At 44.0% G+C, this 18430-nt stretch overlaps 4 protein-coding genes across 6 annotated transcripts; 2 read left to right on the top strand and 2 right to left on the bottom strand.

Moving 5' to 3' along the window:
* The first annotated feature begins 351 nt into the window (after positions 1-351).
* Positions 352-4058, top strand: prpf31 (PRP31 pre-mRNA processing factor 31 homolog (yeast)). The gene is made up of 14 exons (XM_053888200.1): positions 352-499; positions 1294-1497; positions 1572-1632; positions 1700-1783; positions 1857-1954; positions 2150-2256; positions 2326-2495; positions 2787-2944; positions 3004-3093; positions 3162-3289; positions 3357-3429; positions 3499-3627; positions 3698-3796; positions 3882-4058. Exons 2-14 carry the CDS (start codon positions 1294-1296, stop codon positions 3990-3992), a joined length of 1512 nt encoding a protein of 503 aa, XP_053744175.1. The 5' UTR covers positions 352-499; the 3' UTR covers positions 3993-4058.
* Positions 4059-5163: 1105 nt separating this feature from the next.
* cnot3a (CCR4-NOT transcription complex, subunit 3a) lies at positions 5164-13016 on the bottom strand. Of its 3 annotated transcripts, none has more exons than XM_053887529.1 (18): positions 12874-13016; positions 12197-12267; positions 11365-11432; positions 11212-11286; positions 11042-11131; positions 10834-10962; positions 10625-10720; positions 9955-10174; positions 9742-9875; positions 9501-9557; positions 8310-9216; positions 8135-8240; positions 7919-8060; positions 7685-7784; positions 7391-7583; positions 7193-7325; positions 7000-7125; positions 5164-6681 (listed from the first exon to the last, which is right to left on the bottom strand). In XM_053887529.1, exons 2-18 carry the CDS (start codon positions 12219-12221, stop codon positions 6583-6585), a joined length of 2700 nt encoding a protein of 899 aa, XP_053743504.1. In that variant the 5' UTR covers positions 12222-12267; positions 12874-13016; the 3' UTR covers positions 5164-6582. The 3 variants fall into 3 exon arrangements, with proteins under 3 accessions (XP_053743504.1, XP_053743503.1, XP_053743505.1); XM_053887528.1 differs by having other exon boundaries at positions 5165-6681; positions 7676-7784; XM_053887530.1 differs by lacking the exon at positions 9501-9557 and having other exon boundaries at positions 5165-6681; positions 7676-7784.
* Positions 13017-13275: 259 nt separating this feature from the next.
* tfpt (TCF3 (E2A) fusion partner) lies at positions 13276-17043 on the bottom strand. The gene is made up of 7 exons (XM_053888101.1): positions 16856-17043; positions 16250-16386; positions 16005-16127; positions 15809-15879; positions 15652-15721; positions 14156-14314; positions 13276-14086 (listed from the first exon to the last, which is right to left on the bottom strand). Exons 2-7 carry the CDS (start codon positions 16373-16375, stop codon positions 14009-14011), a joined length of 627 nt encoding a protein of 208 aa, XP_053744076.1. The 5' UTR covers positions 16376-16386; positions 16856-17043; the 3' UTR covers positions 13276-14008.
* Positions 17044-17087: 44 nt separating this feature from the next.
* On the top strand, positions 17088-18352 carry ndufa3 (NADH:ubiquinone oxidoreductase subunit A3). Its single transcript, XM_053843738.1, has 4 exons — positions 17088-17115; positions 17326-17400; positions 18024-18101; positions 18177-18352. Exons 1-4 carry the CDS (start codon positions 17109-17111, stop codon positions 18266-18268), a joined length of 252 nt encoding a protein of 83 aa, XP_053699713.1. The 5' UTR covers positions 17088-17108; the 3' UTR covers positions 18269-18352.
* Positions 18353-18430: the final 78 nt, after the last annotated feature.

Here is an 18430-nt window from a genome sequence, read left to right as displayed (position 1 = left end):
CTATCTTTGAATATGCAACAAAAAAAAGTCATCAAATGAAGATGCAACTCGATTCAAATGCCATTTTGGAGCACAACTTTCACTGGCCTTTGTGTGGACGCCAGAGGGGCCTTTCTTTGGGAGTTATACGGAAGAGTGTGGCCCCTACTTGCTTTCTTCAAACACAATGGGAGCAGTACAAGTTTGCCAGTACCAGATTATATCAGTGATTTCCTCGTGCCATCATTTCCAAACATATCCTTTCATTAATTCTCACCAGCGGGAATTGTTTCCACAAACATTTGACACCTTAAAATACTGACATTTCTAACAAGTTCTCTGTCGGACTACTTTACCCAGAAACCCTTGCGAATCGGTTACGCATTTATTCAGCGACGATTCGAACGTACTGGGGAAAACACTCACGCACAAACGCCTTTCACAACTGTGGGGGTTTTCAGCCGACGAGTCGGTTGTTCGGTTTTATTTTTATTTTTCTGTGTGAGATTTAAATCTCAAGGTAGGTTTGTGATTCTGTATTGATTTTGTCATGTTTGCTAATTGCTAATACGTGCTAGCTTGCTTCCGTCAGGCTAACGTCGCATTGATTCTGCTACTGATCTGTGCTTCATGTATCAATGCGCACTCTATAAGATGGGAGACGATTTTTTTTAACTTAAAGTCACGAAAGGGTCAGTTATTTTTGTCTGTGGATTTTAATCAGCGTTTCACTTCAGATCCACAGCTCTCATTAGCCATCACCGCAAAACAATCCTAAAACTACGTATCCCAAATGTACACGCTTTGAAAATCCGTATTTTTGAAGGACAGGTGCCACTAAATGACTTGCATTGTTCAGCACAAACAGCGCATTGCGATGAGGATACGCTCATATTTATGCAGGCAGAGAGTTCTGAACAGTTACAGTTCACCAGAGCATGACAGGAGTTTTAATAGGATCTCAATCAGGTTCATTTAAGAAGACTTTTTGCGTGGTGGTTTTTGACAAATAACTAAACAGACAGTTCAGTTCGGATATTGGTGAAAACGTGAGACAGCCCCATAGAGCTGCGATGTACTATATCATCGCTTCCCAAAATAATTTTATCTGCCACGTTTTGAATCTTTTATTATTCCAGGCGCATCATTTCATTTCTTCTCTTTGGGGATAACTGGCTTCCATATTTAATTTATTTCCCACCGCTATTTTTCAAAACAATTTTAAAGAAGTTTCCATATTTAGCTCGTACCTGTGCTCCTTTTCGCCAACCCTGATATGTGTAGTTTGGCTTTTTAATTCAGAACTTTGCTCAGATGTCTCTGGCAGATGAGCTTCTGGCCGATCTGGAAGAGGCCGGTGATGAGGGTGAGGATGGATTGTATCCGGAAGAAGATGGAGAGGAGAGCGATGGCGAGACCTCACAAGGGGGGCTGGAGGACATCCCAGAGGAGATGGAGGTGGACTACAGTAAAGCAGAGAGCGTGACCGCCATCGCCAAACTACGCAACAGCAAACAGGCAAGTTCAATCCAACAGGTGACATTCCCAGGCCCGTGTAATCGCATCAACTCATTTTTATTTTTACTCGACAGTTTTCAGACATCATAGATAAGATTTCTGACTATGTTGGGAAACAGCGCAAAAACTCTGAAGGTAAGAGGTTTGATTGAAGTTAAGGGGAGGGGGCGTTTCACAATGTCTATCATTACTTTGTCTACAGTTTCTGGCCCGGTGGAAGCCGACCCAGAGTACCGGCTGATTGTTGCAGCCAATAATCTGACAGTCGAGATCGACAATGAACTCAGTGAGTCACTTTGCTCTGATCAGAATCATAAAATGACGTGCCGTGGATCTGATGAATCCGGTTCTTCCATCAGATATCATTCACAAGTTCACACGGGACAAATATTCCAAGAGATTCCCAGAGCTCGAGTCGCTGGTGCCAGATTCCCTGGATTATATCCGCACGGTCAAGGTGAGCTGGAGGTTGGGGACTGAATATTCTTCTTCTTCTTCTTCTCCTCGTTTGTTTTTGATCACTGGAAACTGGGGCACCCCACACCCAGTGATTCGGGGTGCAGGGTGACTTGCTTATTATTGTTCAAGTGTTCATAATGTTTTGGTAACTCTGGATTTCACTGAGCGGACGTCTTCTAACATGTTTGCTAAGGAATTGGGCAACAACCTCGAAAAGTGCAAAAACAACGAAACTCTGCAGCAAATCCTGACAAACGCCACGATCATGGTGGTCAGCGTGACGGCGTCGACCACACAGGGGTGAGTGGGCCTGTGATTGTAGACCTCAGATTTGACCACACTGACATCCTCTGCTCATGGTGGTTTCAGGACGATGCTGAATGAGGAGGAGCTGAAGCAGCTGGAGGAGGCCTGTGACATGGCGCTGGAGCTGAACCAGTCCAAACATCGCATATATGAGTATGTGGAGTCCCGAATGTCCTTTATCGCCCCGAATCTGTCCATTATCGTCGGAGCCTCCACTGCTGCCAAGATCATGGGTCAGTCCTTTCACATAGACGGGCGCATACACACTCACTGTGCAGTGACATGACTGTCAGATCATTTCTAATGAACCAAGTTAGGATGCAATTGCATCAGCTGTTCAGCAGAGGGCGCTGTGGTTCAACAGGCTGCTAGGCTGAGACGCTTGGATTTGAACGTGCAACCTGTTGCTGCACAAGCTGCAAACATTCCTCGCTCTTTTTTGCTAGTTGAAAACCTCTGAAAGCAAACTGTCGTCTTCTTTACCTGAAGAATTCCATTTAGGCTTAGAACGTATGTTTGTGCAGGTATCGCAGGAGGCCTCACTAACCTTTCCAAGATGCCAGCCTGCAATCTGATGCTGCTGGGAGCTCAGAGGAGAACCCTGTCTGGCTTCAGCAGCACCTCACTGCTGCCACACACTGGCTTCATCTATCACTGCGACATAGTTCAGTCGCTTCCACCTGTGAGTTTGTTAGCTGAAATCTATGAACTGCGACCGTTGTAATGATTTGAACGTTCCAGGACCTCCGCAGAAAAGCGGCTCGACTGGTTGCTGCCAAGTGCACGCTGGCGGCTCGGGTGGACAGTTTTCACGAGAGTCTCGATGGAAAGGTGAGCGCTGCATGGTCAACTCCTAACGTGAAGGTTATAGAGTCGCGTGCCATTGTCTTGTCTTTCAGTACGGCTACGACGTCAAAGAGGAAATCGAAAGAAAGTTTGATAAATGGCAGGAGCCTCCGCCAGTCAAGCAGGTCAAACCTCTGCCTGCACCTCTGGATGGCCAGAGAAAGAAAAGAGGAGGAAGAAGGTGAGGGACACGGCAGATCTTTGGATGCCCACGCTCAAAATGTGGTGATTTTTCCCTGCTCTTGAAGGTATCGAAAGATGAAGGAGCGTCTGGGTTTGACAGAGATCAGGAAACACGCCAACAGGATGACCTTTGCAGAGGTCAGTGAAGTTATGTCTTCATTTTTGCTTTGACCACCACCGTTTCTGAAGTCACTTTCTGTTCTGAAGATTGAAGACGACGCCTACCAGGAGGATCTAGGCTTCAGTCTGGGTCAGCTTGGGAAAAGCGGCAGTGGACGAGTCCGGCAGGCTCAAGTCAACGAGGCCACCAAAGCCAGGATCTCCAAGTCTCTGCAGGTAAATGAGAACCCAGTATGATGAGAAACGTCCTGAAGCTAACTCCTCCTCTGTGTCTCCAAACCATCAGAGGACACTGCAGAAGCAGAGCATGACGTACGGAGGAAAGTCCACCGTCAGGGACCGTTCATCTGGAACCAGCTCCAGTGTGGCCTTCACACCTCTGCAGGCAAGTGGACCAGCTGCTGGCGAGGAGAGCCACAGTGCTCAGACGGGTTTATTTCAAGTCACAACTGTTGTTCTGTGGTCCGCAGGGATTAGAGATCGTCAATCCTCAGGCTGCAGAGAAGAAGGTGGCTGAAGCAAACCAGAAATATTTCTCCAACATGTCCGAGTTCCTTAAAGTCAAGAAGGAGAAGATGTGAACTCGCTTCAACTGTCAATTAGGTTCTCTTGATCTACTTTTGTGTTTTCTCTCTTTATTTTACAATTAAATTCGTTTTTACACAAAATGTCCTCATGTCCCTGGTTGTCTATCACTGTGCTTCATCTCCTTGCTTCCTCAACAGAGGTTAAGTTACTCCTGTACCATTGAATGACTATTTATTTCAGTTCCACATCAAACAATTCTTTCAACATCAACTTGATCTGAGGAGCAGAGAGAAGAACTGTATTGTCTATTTTATTGTCAGTTAAGCAGTCCACTTTGAGTTCCTGAGACCTGTAAGTAAACTAGAGTGTAGATTGACACAGTTACAGCACAGATGCTGAACATGTTTAACATGTGAGTGAATCATTTATCTTATGACCTCAGCAGGTTTCTGAACGTGCAACAGTCATTCAATATTCCTTATTGCTTGCCTCCTTTGGCGATGCAGCAGTGGGTCTCATGAAACGGAGACCTGATTTTCAGTGGCAACTAGATGGTGCTGTTTGCTGTAAAATATTTGGACTTGGAACAACTAATTCACTGAAACCTGAACATTATTTATAAACCAAGAACGCCAACTAGCAACCTCTGAAAATTGGGACTGTTTCATCAACCCTGCAATACTGTCTCAATGTACCCCATTTACCCCTCACTACTAAACACCTGCACACCATCCTATTTCTGACACCAAGTGTTGCCAAAATACCTACCCTGACCTTGAACCCACACACCAGCTACTTATCTCACACCACTAGTACACAAATTTCATTCTGAGTTCTCATCACCAAGTTGGTTTCGACACTAGCATCTCCATAAACTTCCTGAAATAATTTAGAACCAAAAGATCTGTTGAGGTATGAAGTAGTAGATGTGGCCTTCTTCTCTCATGATGTGAACGAAATGAAACAAATCCCGGACAGGAAATGTTGAAGTACAAAAGAGGCTCCCAACCTGCCAAAGGGCTTTCCTTACCATCAAAAATAGCCACAGCCATATTCAGATCACAGCCAGTCAGGCTGTGATCTGAATATGATATCTGAACTGATGAATTTACAAAGACATTCATTCACCAGTTGTATTTCACCTCCTACAAGAACATTTGTGGAGTTACTTGAACACATGAACAATTACAGGACGCCATCATGTCATTTCTTAAAAGTATTTATTGAAATTGTACAATCCTGTTATAACCCTGTTGACATCTCCCATGCAGAACTGAGATGAGGAAACAAACTGTAAATGACTGGAAATTCACATTTTTTGCAATATTACCAATGGACACTCTTCCCCCTGTAGTGAAGACCTGGACCCCATCTGAAAATAGAATCTATCGAAGGCAAAGTTGTCTTGGATTTATTTCAAAACCTCACTGCCTGCACAAAAAAAGATAAGAGCTATATTTTCACAAGTGCGGCAAATCAAAGTCAGTCCACGTTAAGCTCCACAAGTGACCCAAGTTTCTTCGTGTCCCAGCAGAACTGTAGATTTGGATGTTGTTCTACATGTAAACAGTTTCAGTGCACATTCACTGGGAGTGGACCGGACCTGCAGTCTCAGGTCGGTGTTGTGGAGTTAACATCAACAGCAGAAATAAGTGACACTGACGCAAACACATGTAGATTCTTTTTAATGACTAAAACATTTTTATTTAAAAAAAAAAAGGTGGATCCCATGGTCAAATCATTTTGGTAAAATGCAAAAGGTTCTTTTTTGTACACAGAGGAAGATGTGTACTCCTCAGAGATGAAATTATAAACATCAAGTTCATGAACTCCAGAACAAATCAACCCCTCCCCCCCAGAAAACAAAACAAAACTGAACAACATGGATGTTGGACAGGTGAACTTAAACACAAACCATCATTAAAGAGAGGGAGTCAGAGACCAGTTCAATTGCATAGCAATTTTATCCATGTCCAATAAGGACTCTGTCCCTGTCACAGGGAGAGGCCCTGTGGTCGCTCTAAATTCAGCCTACTCTATCAGCCGCGGCAGCGTCCAACTAGTGGCAGCTGCTCGCCAGCAGTGAACGCATTTAACAGGCATAACAGGTCTTAACAGAAGCCACCTCTATACAGCATCGCTAACCATCCACTCTACTTCCCCTTTGTTGACCACCAAATCACAGTAAATACATGATGGGCAGTATCATCAACAATCAAGTCCCAAGTTGTTTGTGTCAAGTCAAAGGCTTCCAGGCTCATGTTGGGTCGGTGGTACAGAGAATCTTGTTGAAACGGAAAAAGCAAAAGAAAACATGAGAAACATGCACGGGGAGGCTTCCTAATGCCACATACTGAGTGTGCACACAGACAGGCACAAACGCAAAGTCTCCAGCGAGTCCTCTCGGCTCATGCAGCGCTGTGGTTGAGCGGGCCCATGGGGCCAAGTCGTCAAGAGCGCAACGCTGGATAAACGTTGAGGGCCTCGCGTGAGACGCAGCCTATACAGACACCAGCCTCCACTTTTTTTTTCAGAGAGGGTTTCTACTACACATCACAATCTCTATCCACAGTTTAGAGTTCAGTCTCGGAATGTCAACAGCAGTATGTTTTGTCTTTCTGTCCGTCCGTATCCCTTCGTCCGTCACTGCAGGTCTCTGTCCTCCAGGTACCTGTACTCAAAGGTGAACCCCTCCTTCTTCCTCTGGCCCCATTTTTCGTAGTCAAAGTAAATGTAAGTGCCCTGCAGGAGCGACACAGACCGACATGAGAGTGCAGAAAGTTCAATGAAATCTTAACATGAGCTGCTCTTCAAAGTAAGACTCTTTGCAAGATAACGCAACGAGAGTGAGGACAAACTAGTCAGAAGCAAACATGGTGTTGCTACTGGATTCTCGTGTCTGGAGTACAGGCTTTCTGTACACACACTCTAGTGTTCCAATCGGACATATTCCAACCAACAGGGCCACTATGGACCTGAGATCTGAAAAGGCAAGCAGACTGGATGGCGATCCAAGGCCCTTCGGACACGAGGGTTAATAGATAAAGTTGTTGGACAGACCTGCTCGAATTCGTCAGTGATAGTCTTGGGCTCCTCGTGCCGCTGGAACCACATCATGTACTTGGTGTGAAACCTCCACGACTGCTTCTTCAGAGCCTTGGCAGACAAGTACTGCGCCTTGGTGCCCTGAGAGACAAGAGAGGACAGCATTTAGAACACATGACCAGGAGCAGACCCAGGAAAGGATCCTCACCTCCAGATAGTAGAAAATGAAGAAGAGCGTCTCTGTGGACAGTCTCTGGTAGAACTCTATGGAGTCAGAGTGGTGGGGGGGGATCTGGTGATGGAACGGCAAGGTGGGACACGGGTTCCTCATCAGATATTGCCTTCAGAACAGAAGTGGGGTTAGAGTCCGTAGCCTAGAGTGATAAATGATCATCACGCTGGTCACCTGATCCTCTCAGAGTCGGAGGGGTGTGGCATGTGCGTCCACGCTGCCTCCTGCATGGCCTGTTGGTACAGTTGGTCTTTGGGGAGGGAGGTGGGGCCCAGTGGACACACCCCAAGTGAGGGTGGGATGCTGACTTCTGACACAGACGGCTGAGGAGCAGAAGGTGTACCTGGTGCTGATGAAGAGAAGATGTCTGCAGGGAGACAAGGAGCCACTTTAAGCCACACAGCTGCCGTCACATCTGAGGTGAAGCGAAACCGCGACAAAGAAAAAGCCATGTCTGACCATTCCGACCTCTGTCCGTTATGTGCAGGTTAGACATTTCTCCGTCCAAACCTGAGCCCAGAGCAGCTCTCTCGGCCATCGCCTTCAGTGAACTGAGCGGTTCAGGAGCCTGAGGAGCCAAACAAGAGAGCGGTGGAAGTGGAATAAACCAGATTAGGCTCGGGTTGTGCTACAGATGCAACACTTGAACATGGAAAAGCAGCCTGAAGTGATTTCATACTTCTAGGAGCAGCGTCCTCTCACCTTCAGACCATCGGATGCTTGTGTATACGAATGAGGTCCGTTCAGAAGACTCCCTCCACCAGGTGTGCTGTCCGAAAACGAGGGTGACGGAGAGCTTGGAGGCAGCGTGATGGAGCTGATTAAACTGGGGCCATTGTCCAGTCTGCGGCGGGTGAGAAACAGAAGCCCCATGAGCCGCAGCCGTGGGACAGAGAGTAAAGAGGAGAAAGGTCTTACTGCTGACTGGTGGACGAGCTGAGAGAAGAGGGCTGACTGCTTTGTGACTGGCTGGGTGTGCTTAGAGCCGATTCTGTGGAACTCTCAGCCACCACGGCACTATAGCCTGGGGACAGGACCAAGGGGTTAAAACACTTAAGTTTCCATTAGAGAAGAATGGCAGACTGGAACGTACTTGTGCTTCCGTTCTGCTTCAGTCCACTGGGCGGTCTCGCAGGGGTGGCGTTCACCGCTCCGACCACACCAACACTTCCTCCGTTTCCTCCCATCATACCCACCACTCCTGGTGTAGTGCTGACTGAACTTGGGGGCAGCTGCGACGCACCAGGGGTGACACTTTGCCCAGGAACTAAACCCAATATGCTGCCACTCAGAGAGCTATGGGCCGGACTGGAACCCAGCAGACCAAGCCCCGTCCCTGCCCCGTTGGTAGTGACTCCACTGGAGCCAGAGGTTGTGATAGAAGTGCTGCTCTCCACTGAAATGCTGGATTGGGTGGTGCCACTTAAACCTAAACCACCAGATGCCGCAGCCTGAGCATAAGGTGCAGGAGTGGATCCTGAAATGAGGCCTGCCATTGTATTTAGAGGTGTGGGGTGGCCACTCAGGCCCAATCCTGACATTTGGTTGGCAGTGCTGGTCCCCGTCATGCCACCTTTGCTCAATCCCAGCCCCAATCCAAGTCCCAAGCTGGATCCTGGTGTGGACCCCGAAGTAGGCTGAGACAGAGAGTTGACAGCAGATGAAATAGGTGTGCTGGGTGTGGGGAGAGAGGGGGTGGTGGAGGCCGGGAGTAGCGGGTTGCTGGGTGGACTGGGGGTGTTGTTCGAGGGAGCTGATGGTTTGGTCAGAGGTGGCTGCTGCTGCTGGTTCTGAGGTTGTTGCTGCGGTTGTGCAGATTGATGCTGATGCTGTTGCACAGCGCTGCTAAAGCTTCCTATTAGACTGCTGCTCGTAGGAACTGGTGGAATACCCCCAACGACACTGGCCATGGACACGAGGGACGAGGCCGAGGAGGAGCCCGAGGTGGTGGAGGAAGAGAAGGAGGAGAGCAAGGAGGGAGCGCCGTTCTTCACAGGTGACTGAAAGTGAGAAAGCACGTGAAAGGGACATCAGATAGACTGTCAGCAGTAAACAAACCCTGCAGTCCAACATGTGAAGCAAAGCCATCACAGTCCCAACATTGCTGGAGAAAATACAACCAAACCAGAAGTCTCCAACCATGGTCCCTCAGAGAGAAAAGCTTGCTTGGTCTTTATGCCTGGAAGGCAGAGCCTCCAGCCACGGTGACTCTACAGGACCAGGGGTGAAGAATGTCGCACTAAACTGTTCATCTACTGACACAGCACAGATGAGAGCCTCTCACCTGACTAACTTCACTCTCTGTCGACCGTCCCCTTTTCTTATCGTCCTCTGAGTTCTCCTATAGGAGGAGATACCTTGATATGACAATCCACTTTGGAAATGTTGATGCAGCAAACTAGCCAGTGGATTATAAACACAACGGGGCTTGCGGGAGGGTTAGGTGAGTGCAAACACGTTAAAGGGTACTAGCAAAAAAAAAAAATGTAGCAGCGACCCAGATCTCAGCTTTGAGTCCAACTTACAGCAGTGCAAGTGGCTGGGGATGGAGGGATGGGAGAAGAGGACGTGGTAGAAGTGGGAGTGCTGCTGGAGTGGAGGTACATCTCGTCTTCAACGTTGCCTTGACCTGATGGAGAAGTGGCAACTAAAGCTGCAGCTGTGAGAGAAGACCAGTGGAAAGGCATTCAGCATTTCAACCAACAAGCGGGAAATCGTAAGATCTCGGATCAACTCACGGATGTCTTCTAGGTCCAAGTCATCATACAGGAACTCATTTTCTTCAAAGTCCGGTTCTTGGGAGGAATCTATGTAGTACTCAACATCGTCCTTGATCTTCTGGATTGCATCCACTGGCACCGAGTCATTGTCCAGCATTCGTAAAATAGTTTCCAACATGCGAATGTGAAACCTGTGTCGCTCAATTAGCCGCTTTAACTCATCAATACGATCCTGCTTCTGCAAAACAGGAGCGAGAATCGTGACAGGCATAACTGATACTTCTCTTCTAGATGCATGTAAAATTGGGAGGTTAAGAGATGCAACGGAAAAAAAAACTACCACAGTTGTTTTTAATCCTGACTGTTGTTTAGTTTCCTACACTGACATCTTACCCACAAGCAATCTGTTTAACCATACAGTAATATAAAGGAAAGAAATCTAACTCCCTGTGATAAGAAGGATTACGGAGAATTATAACAGTGATGAAACTACCTTTTTTAGATATTCAAGTACCAATTAGAAATCAGAATCAGAATCTGGAAAGTGTTAAATATGCATCTATTGCCGTTTAAACACTGCATGGAGGGAGTTTTATCAGGTTAGTGTGCAGTTAGCATAAATGGCAGGGGTAAACAAACAAAGACGCAGAGTGAAATAGAATTCAAATGAGGAGGCAGGATACGTTACCTCTTTATCACCCTTTTTCTTTCTTGTTTGAACAGAGAGAGACTCCACCTCACTCTCAAACTGATCCACCTGCATGTTTAACGTGTCTATTGTACTCTTCATAGAAAAAGAAAAAGAGAGAAACAATCAATTGTGATGCACTGAACAGATCATTTCTTGAATGGACTAAGTGACCAAATCTTAATTGCTGTCAACAAAGAACATCTCACCGTCAGCCACTGCCCTGTCTCTTCCTTCTCCCTTTGAGCTGGATCCACTTTCTGAGCAAGGCCTAAACCTTCTTTTGAGTACGCTTTCGTTTTTGTTTCTCGCTCCACCACTTTGAATCGCTCCATTTGCTGAAACATAATCAGACAACTTATTAACAGTCCAACTTATCAACATCCCTCATTCTTTAAGTCCAGCATAATATCCTACCGTCTCTATGAGTTTGCGATTTTCGACTAGCTGCCGTTTGTCTTTGATCTCGTTTGAGGCCAACCATGTCTTTATCTGATCTCTCAGTCGCTGGGAAAGATTAAACAACGCGTCATATTTTACACAATTATTGAGGGGAAAATGTGCAAAATATCATTAACCCATCTCACCTGCAACTTCTTGATTTCTTTCTTGAGGTCAGCCTCATATTTTTCCTTCTGGTTTGCATTAGCTGCATTATGGAGCTGAAATAGATGAGCAAGAGGATGTAACAACTACTAGCATCGCACAAGAACACATTTAAATGAGAAACAGCCTTTTACCTTTTGCCAGATATCTTCAAACTGTTCTACACCTTCAGCCACTTTTTTCAAACATCGGTCGATCTCACCTTTAGAAATGAAAAGTTTTAATACATGCAACAATATTGCTTGAGCTTGAGGATCAAATGTTGTTATAGATGATTAAAATATGTGATTTTATTTATTAATGGAAATAAGGCGCGCAGCTCAGTACAGAGGTCTAAGTTACAGAAAAAAAACTACTCAGCAGGCTTCGAAATACTGGTAAAAGCAGTGTTTACCTAGTGTTCAAGCAGTTTCCGATAGCCTGACTGTCCATGCATTCGAATTCAGATATGAGATTTTGTGATGAATGTAAATTTGCGGTCACCGATAAAAAGTTCACTACTATAATCACAGCCTTTCCAGCATTATGGCATCCATTTCTCATCACCTGGTTACATTTGGCTCAGAAATATACAAGCCTTTGTAATAGTGATCATTTAAAAGGTTGAATAACTGGTTTGTAAACTGAAAGCGCTCTTGACACCGGTAAAAAGTGCTTCTACTTAATGGTGTCAAGGAGCCACTTAGTTCAGTCATAATCAACTGAACTTGAACAATTGAAGAATAATTCAATGGCCACTTTCACCCTTAGAATTGCCAGCAACGCCATGAGTTTATGAGACTGAATAAGATGTGGAATATTTGACAAAAAGTAACCCGGTAGTGTGTTCAAGCTTAGACGATAAACAAGATAAACTACTTTAGTAGTCTTGTAATAGGTCCACAAACACATGCATCGTCTTCCACACCGAACAGATACACTGATGAAAGCAGTACAACAATACATGACAGCTGCACCAAATCTTACCTTGAAGTTTTCTCTTGTCAGCCATGGCTCTGACTACGACACTGTCCACATTCCGTCTGTCACGAAGTTGTCTGAGCATTAAAAAAACAGCGAGCAAACAATTAACAACTGTAGGACACCGCGGTCAAATTAGTTGGATGTTGGAAAGACCAACTCCAAGTCCTTTGAAAATGACTCTAACAACGGCTAGAAGTTGTCAATGCTTGATCTAAAGAGTACGTAAACTGTGAATATATATAAAGGAGTATAACTACTGGAGACACATCATATCGTTGTCAATATTTTATAGTTGCAATGGGTCTTGCTATTTTTATCAGTAAGCTTGACATAAGCTAAAGTTAGCCACACAGCCAGCTAGCAATGACGCTAGCCAGCTGCTTAGCTCGTCCACCTCGCTCGATTACTAGCTGGCCCGTTCCAAAACACTTAGCGAAGAGCAGGGTGATAGAGAACCTCTACGGAAATGCATCGACACCTGACGATCAAGTGTAGTGTTCGTGTGATGTCCCATGGTGTCCCCCTTCATGAAGAATTGGAGATTATTGAAACAGTGGCACAAGACAACTGGTGCATAAATGCTGGCTAACTACGGAGCTATCACGTTAGCCTAATTTAGGAGAAAGAGAAAAATTGGGTATCGACGTCCATATCGATTCACCGTAGCTCACGGCCATTACCTGAGATATGCGCGTCCTTCTGTCCTGTCCCAGGTGCTACAGAAAGCAGTTCCAGAAAGTGTTCTTTACTTCAAGATTGTGTTTTCTTTCCGTCAAGCTCGCTCAGTAATGTAGCTGAAGATGGACGCTAGCGCGAAGCCCACCTCTGCGTAGTGAGCCAGCCCTAATTCCATTTCACGAGCTCTGATTGGGTGAGCGACACGCCTGTCATTAGGTGACATCCGCTGCCAATAAAACCGACCATTGGCTCAGCCGTGTTATTATTTATGACCAAGTTGTCAAAATGGGTCTCGCTGAAGCCGGTTGACCGCAACCGCATTTTATTTCACGGGACAAAAAGAATGAAAGGAAATAGCTCAGTTAGAAAGAAATCAATATCTTATTTAAGCCCATATTTATACAAGGCGTAATTCATGAATAGCAATCAATTTGAGTGTATTCATGTGACTTTCACAAACGTGTAACAACATGAAACTGTGAAAGAATAAATCAAAATTCTTAGGCATGAGATATGATCATATAATCAGACTAATAAAAACATTATTAGTGTCCAATGTGTCTGGGTCAGTTTAGCACAACAGAGTTTGGGGTCAAGAAAAACTTAAGACACAAAAAAGAAACTGTATTTCACTCTCTGTAGAAATGCAATTCGTTTATAGGGAAAAAAAACAGCCAGATTGAACCTGTAATCCGTTTTGGTTTCCAAGAAATCAAATGATGACGGAGGAAAAATGTGAAATACTTTATATTTACACGCAGACCCAAAACAAAAACAAAATACTGCTTGAGTATTTTGTTGGCAGAAAAGAGACGCTGTAGTTTGTATTTTATAAATCTCATTACATTTTGTCAACCATGTCAACCATACTGCATTTATTATAGCGATGGCCACATGACCAGCATTTTCTTTGTGTCTCGTCTTGTTTTCATGGACGTAACAAGCAAACAAAACTCTGATAATTGGAAACAATTGGATGGTTAAAAATAAACAATTGATGTCAACATATGAATAACAGCAGTTAATAACAAGCAACATAAAAAAGCTGCACCACATCTGGTTTGTTACAGGTTTGAATCTGCTCACAGATTCTGTGAAACTGGCTTTATATTCACATATTGAGGTCAGAAGTGCAGGTCAATGTGATAGAGAGGCTGGGCTGGGCATTTCTCCAAACTGTGTCTCTGCCAACCCTGACGTGCTGGCCTCAGATTGCTAAAAACAGACACAGATTTAGTAATAATTTCAAACATTTGATTCCAACTTTAAAAAAGTGAAACATACTTGCTGATCTTTATCCTTTTCCGGTCGTGGAACCCGATGTCGTTTCTTCTTTGGGCCCACAGCAGGATGAAAACTGGACAATGAGGCAGAACCAGACACTCCATTGAGTCGATCCTCTTCGGCTGCAGAGGCTGGATCCAAACGTCCTGCAGATTCTTCCTGTAAAACATACACTTTTTTGCTGTGTTTTGCCCCACTTTCAATTTACTACCATGAATACATATGTAGTGAACATTCACATCCATACTGGTACTATGCAAAACTGTCACATTTAAGTGCTGGTGACATGATTTGCACTTACATAATGCAATATTTCTTCCCACCATTGGACATCAGTGTTCCATGAAAACTAGATTTACATGTCTTTTTGAGTTCTCACATGACCATTTATAGAATTGTGGACTAAAATGTGTCAGCCTGTTGGCATCAAGCCACACACACATTTCTCTCTCTATCTTTGTGGAGACCCTTTCCCCAGCCTCTCACCCTAAAACTATCCATCTAATAGAAATTGCTAACCTTAACCAGCACTCTGGATATCGCCAATCCACAGGTTACTGAACGTTCCGCCCAGCCAAACCCGTCCCACCGAAGCTGCTGCAGTCACTGCAGCCAATAGAGAACTCCACAAACTTGAAACACAACTCCCTCAGGAAAGTTAAAACATAGTAAACACAGAAAAAGGTGCCACCAGCACAAAGAAAAAGGAAACAATTCTTAAAGTAGTGTGAATTTTCGGACTCCAACAGGTTGACACACTTAGTTTCAGTATATCTATGACATTGTGCTCATGTGACAGCGGCGACTGTCTACCTGTGAGATCACAGAGATTCAACACTTTGAGCAGGGAACTACTTTGTTATTCAGAGTATTCAGACGAACTCAAGTTAGCGCCTCTTGGCCAGTGACGGCATTAGTCTCCCACAAATAAAGAGGACAAGGTTAACAATCGCAGAATGTAGGAAATTATGCAGTATGAGTTTCCCGAGCCACTCATCAATTGTATTATTTTTTTTCCAAATGTTGCATTACTACGAGGGGGTGTCAAAACGTCTTGAGTCTCGCATATTTTTTCCGACTGCTTAGTACAATTCGTCACTCCTGATGTTTCTCATTGTCTTAGCTACCGATTTCATGTAGGATCAGACTGGTGGAGTCGAGTATGTGCGAGAGTGTGGCTGCTAACTTTTCCCTCATACATCTTTTTTCTGCGACCTTGCTCCCTGTGACTTCCACCTCTCTCTCAGGCTGATAAAACACTTTGGTCAAGTGACCGACATGATGAGTTTATTAACCAGGGATAAAATACTTGCAAGGTGGAATAAGTTTGTGGAGACCATGTAGAAAAATATAGCAGTATGAATCCAAATTTCACACTCAAAACTTTACACCTGCGTACATTATTATATTTCATATTATGGCAGTACCAGACACCTTTAGTAAAGCCTACATAAAACTGACACCAGTGCACTCCAACTATAGGTAGTACATCTTACCTCCAGAAGGATGGTGAGCTGAGCGTTTCGATAGTCATCTCTGTGTGCATCAAGGGCTTTCATGAGGAACCTGTAAAAAGTGATGGCATTGTGGGGTATTCAGAAGACATTGTTGCATGGAAGTATATAATAAATCGAGAGGAAAAGGATTTCCTACCGCCTCTCCTTCTTTAAGCGTCGTGTAATTCTCTGTATTTGGTGTAGGCGGCCAAGGGTTTTCTGATTTACCTGGTCAACAAAACATTGCAGCACAGTCATATTTGTATGAACCTTTGTTCAAACCATTGTAAATGAATCACACTGAAAATGCCAAAGGAGGAGGTGTAACGCTAAAAAAATGTCAAATATCACACCTGCTCGATTTCTTTACACCTTCTATTGAGGGCCAAGTATTTTCTTTTGTCGATAGCTCGTCTCTCGTCATCCTCTTGAGTGTTACTCTCCAGAAGCTCACTACCAGCAGGGCCTAGCTCCACCTGAAGATAATGGACACTTGTTACTGTGTTTCAGGACAAACACGCAAAAAGACTGCCGCAATATATTCAATAATGCAATTATCAATTGTTTCTTTTTGTTGATTGATTGCTACACATAATACTTCAGTCGTGGTTGTTGTCTCTAACTCCCTTGCATCCAGCTCAACACCATCTGGTTCCAGTTCTGCCTCCAGGATGTGACCTCCAAAAAGAGGGGGGAGCGCCAAACCAGAAAAATCCTCCATCATCCGAGGAAAGACTGGAGATATGGGGCAGTGCAAATGACAGTAAACATAACGACAAATAATTATTAAAACCTGGCATAAATCCCATAGAAGCATCTGCATGACCGCAGAAACTCTAGCTGCAAACCATCAGTTCATCGGTTTATTGTTTGAGTATCAGATGTGTATACGAGTTCAGACGACTCTATATGTTCTCCCAAGACGCACATTTCATCACACTTAATCTCATCCATAACTTCACTTCATGTCAAGCGGGTGAAATCAAAATGAAACTATCGACTTGGGTTGAAACATGTGCGATATTTTGGTCAGTGACTTCTCATTGAGCATTCTTTAAATTGGAATGAAAATGAAAGGTCGGTAATATATTGTATATAACAACATATTTTACAGTGACATAATTTAACATAAGCGCATTCATCACTTACATAGTTAACACTTAAGCTCTGAACAACTCGGCTAAGTAAACGCATCCATACTCACAGTGATCAAAAAAGTCGTCTGTTCTGAATCGTCGTTAATGTACACGTTAGCACAACATCACAAGAAATAGGTCCACAAAACCTTCATGTCAACATAACAACATAGCAAAGAGAGTAGAAATAAAGTCGACAGCGAGGTCTGTAAAAACAATGGAAAATGAACTATTTACATGCGACACACGCAGGAATTATACGTCATACGCAGATAGACTACACTTCCCATGAGCCTCTGAGTCGCGTCTACGTCTGACAACATGGCGAGTACGTGTGTCTTGTCTGTTCGGTTGCTGACTTCAAACTAATTTTGGTTTCTGTGGAGAATCTGAAAGCGATCAATCAACAAAAATATTCTTAAATGCACCAATGTTTCTTTATTGATGTTTTAGGCAGGCTATGTTTTCCCTCGGTAGACGTAGGTGTATGACCTTGGCGTCTTGCTAACGGCTAATGTTTAACGTTTTTTCTGCTCAGAAATCGGCGCATTCTTAAAGAATGCCTGGAACAAGGAGCCTGTCATCCTCGTCTCCTGCACTATCGGCGCTCTAGGTGAGTAGGCTGTTGCTAAAAAATAAAAAGAAAACGTGCAACGGATGCAATATTCTTGGCCGAAGCCGAGAATAGTAGTGATCAAATTGAGATGGGTTATTGTTGCATGTTTTGACGTGGGATTGAAATAAACTTCTACTACTGTTAAGATCAATCAATTATTAGCACAAATAGCTATGACTTCGAGCATATCTCGCTGAAATCCAGACATTGCAGTTACATTAAGTAGCGTCAATGCGTCAAACTGGAAATCAATTACAACATTGTGAAAATATTTATTTAGCACTGACATCTCAACAGTGTACAATGTATATTTAAATGAAATCAAAACAAAATGTCACACTTCACCCAACATACAGGCTGGCTGGCCTGAGAAAAGATTGTTTTTACTACTATTTACTACTATTCAGAACTGGCTAAAGTACAGAAAGCTATGACTTTATTTTAATGTAATAGTTTTCTCAAAACAGAGATTAATAGAGCCTGTATGTTAACTGTCAAACAAGGGTACATGAGAGACTGTTTTCTTGAAAAACTAACATTGTACAAAAACCTTTGGCAGCTGAATGTGCGGCGCGTCCCTAAAATGAATTTCTATCCTGATGTTGATTTTTTTTTTTCAGGCATGGTCCTGCCGTTCATCAGTCCATTTACAAAGTATTCCGCAATGTTAAATGAAGCAGTGCCGTACCAATATCCAGGTAAACGCTCGCTATTGATCTGTTGCAAGAGCCACTCGATCTGTAGTTGAATAGCTCTTCCCTATCTGTCTACAGTTCCTGTGCGAGATGATGGCAACATGCCTGACGTTGCTTCACACCCCTGTGATCCCATCGGCAACAAGTTGGAATGGTTGAAAAACTTCTGAATTCACTTTGCTGTCGGTCCTTGTCATGTCTCTCTTCACATGTGATCCCCTTGCTAATGTTCTTCAATAAATCTAGTTTATTTAATCCAACTTTTGTGTTCAATTCTTTATTTTCACTGTCTCAAAAATGTATAGATCAGGGTTCAAATTTAAGATATCCCT

This window comes from Synchiropus splendidus, chromosome 15 (genome assembly GCF_027744825.2).
Source record: "Synchiropus splendidus isolate RoL2022-P1 chromosome 15, RoL_Sspl_1.0, whole genome shotgun sequence".
NCBI lineage: Eukaryota > Metazoa > Chordata > Actinopteri > Syngnathiformes > Callionymidae > Synchiropus > Synchiropus splendidus.
The sequence above is the reverse complement of the archived record's forward strand: the minus strand, read 5'-3'. Positions and strand labels throughout refer to the sequence as shown.

Coding starts and splice junctions, on each gene's coding strand:
- prpf31 (XM_053888200.1), top strand. CDS start 1,294: ATGTCTCTGGCAGATGAGCTTCTGGCCGATCTGGAAGAGGCCGGTGAT. Junction 3,290..3,356: donor AAGAAAAGAGGAGGAAGAAG/GTGAGGGACACG, acceptor CTGCTCTTGAAG/GTATCGAAAGATGAAGGAGC. Junction 3,430..3,498: donor ACAGGATGACCTTTGCAGAG/GTCAGTGAAGTT, acceptor TCTGTTCTGAAG/ATTGAAGACGACGCCTACCA.
- cnot3a (XM_053887528.1), bottom strand. CDS start 12,221: ATGGCTGACAAGAGAAAACTTCAAG. Junction 10,721..10,833: donor AGACAGGGCAGTGGCTGACG/GTGAGATGTTCT, acceptor TTTTCTATGAAG/AGTACAATAGACACGTTAAA. Junction 7,584..7,675: donor AACGGACAGAGGTCGGAATG/GTCAGACATGGC, acceptor GTCTCCCTGCAG/ACATCTTCTCTTCATCAGCA.
- tfpt (XM_053888101.1), bottom strand. CDS start 16,375: ATGATGGAGGATTTTTCTGGTTTGGCGCTCCCCCCTCTTTTTGGAGGT. Junction 16,128..16,249: donor AGACAACAACCACGACTGAA/GTATTATGTGTA, acceptor CATTATCTTCAG/GTGGAGCTAGGCCCTGCTGG. Junction 15,722..15,808: donor CGCTTAAAGAAGGAGAGGCG/GTAGGAAATCCT, acceptor CACTTTTTACAG/GTTCCTCATGAAAGCCCTTG.
- ndufa3 (XM_053843738.1), top strand. Junction 17,401..18,023: donor CTGCACTATCGGCGCTCTAG/GTGAGTAGGCTG, acceptor TTTTTTTTTCAG/GCATGGTCCTGCCGTTCATC. Junction 18,102..18,176: donor AGTGCCGTACCAATATCCAG/GTAAACGCTCGC, acceptor ATCTGTCTACAG/TTCCTGTGCGAGATGATGGC.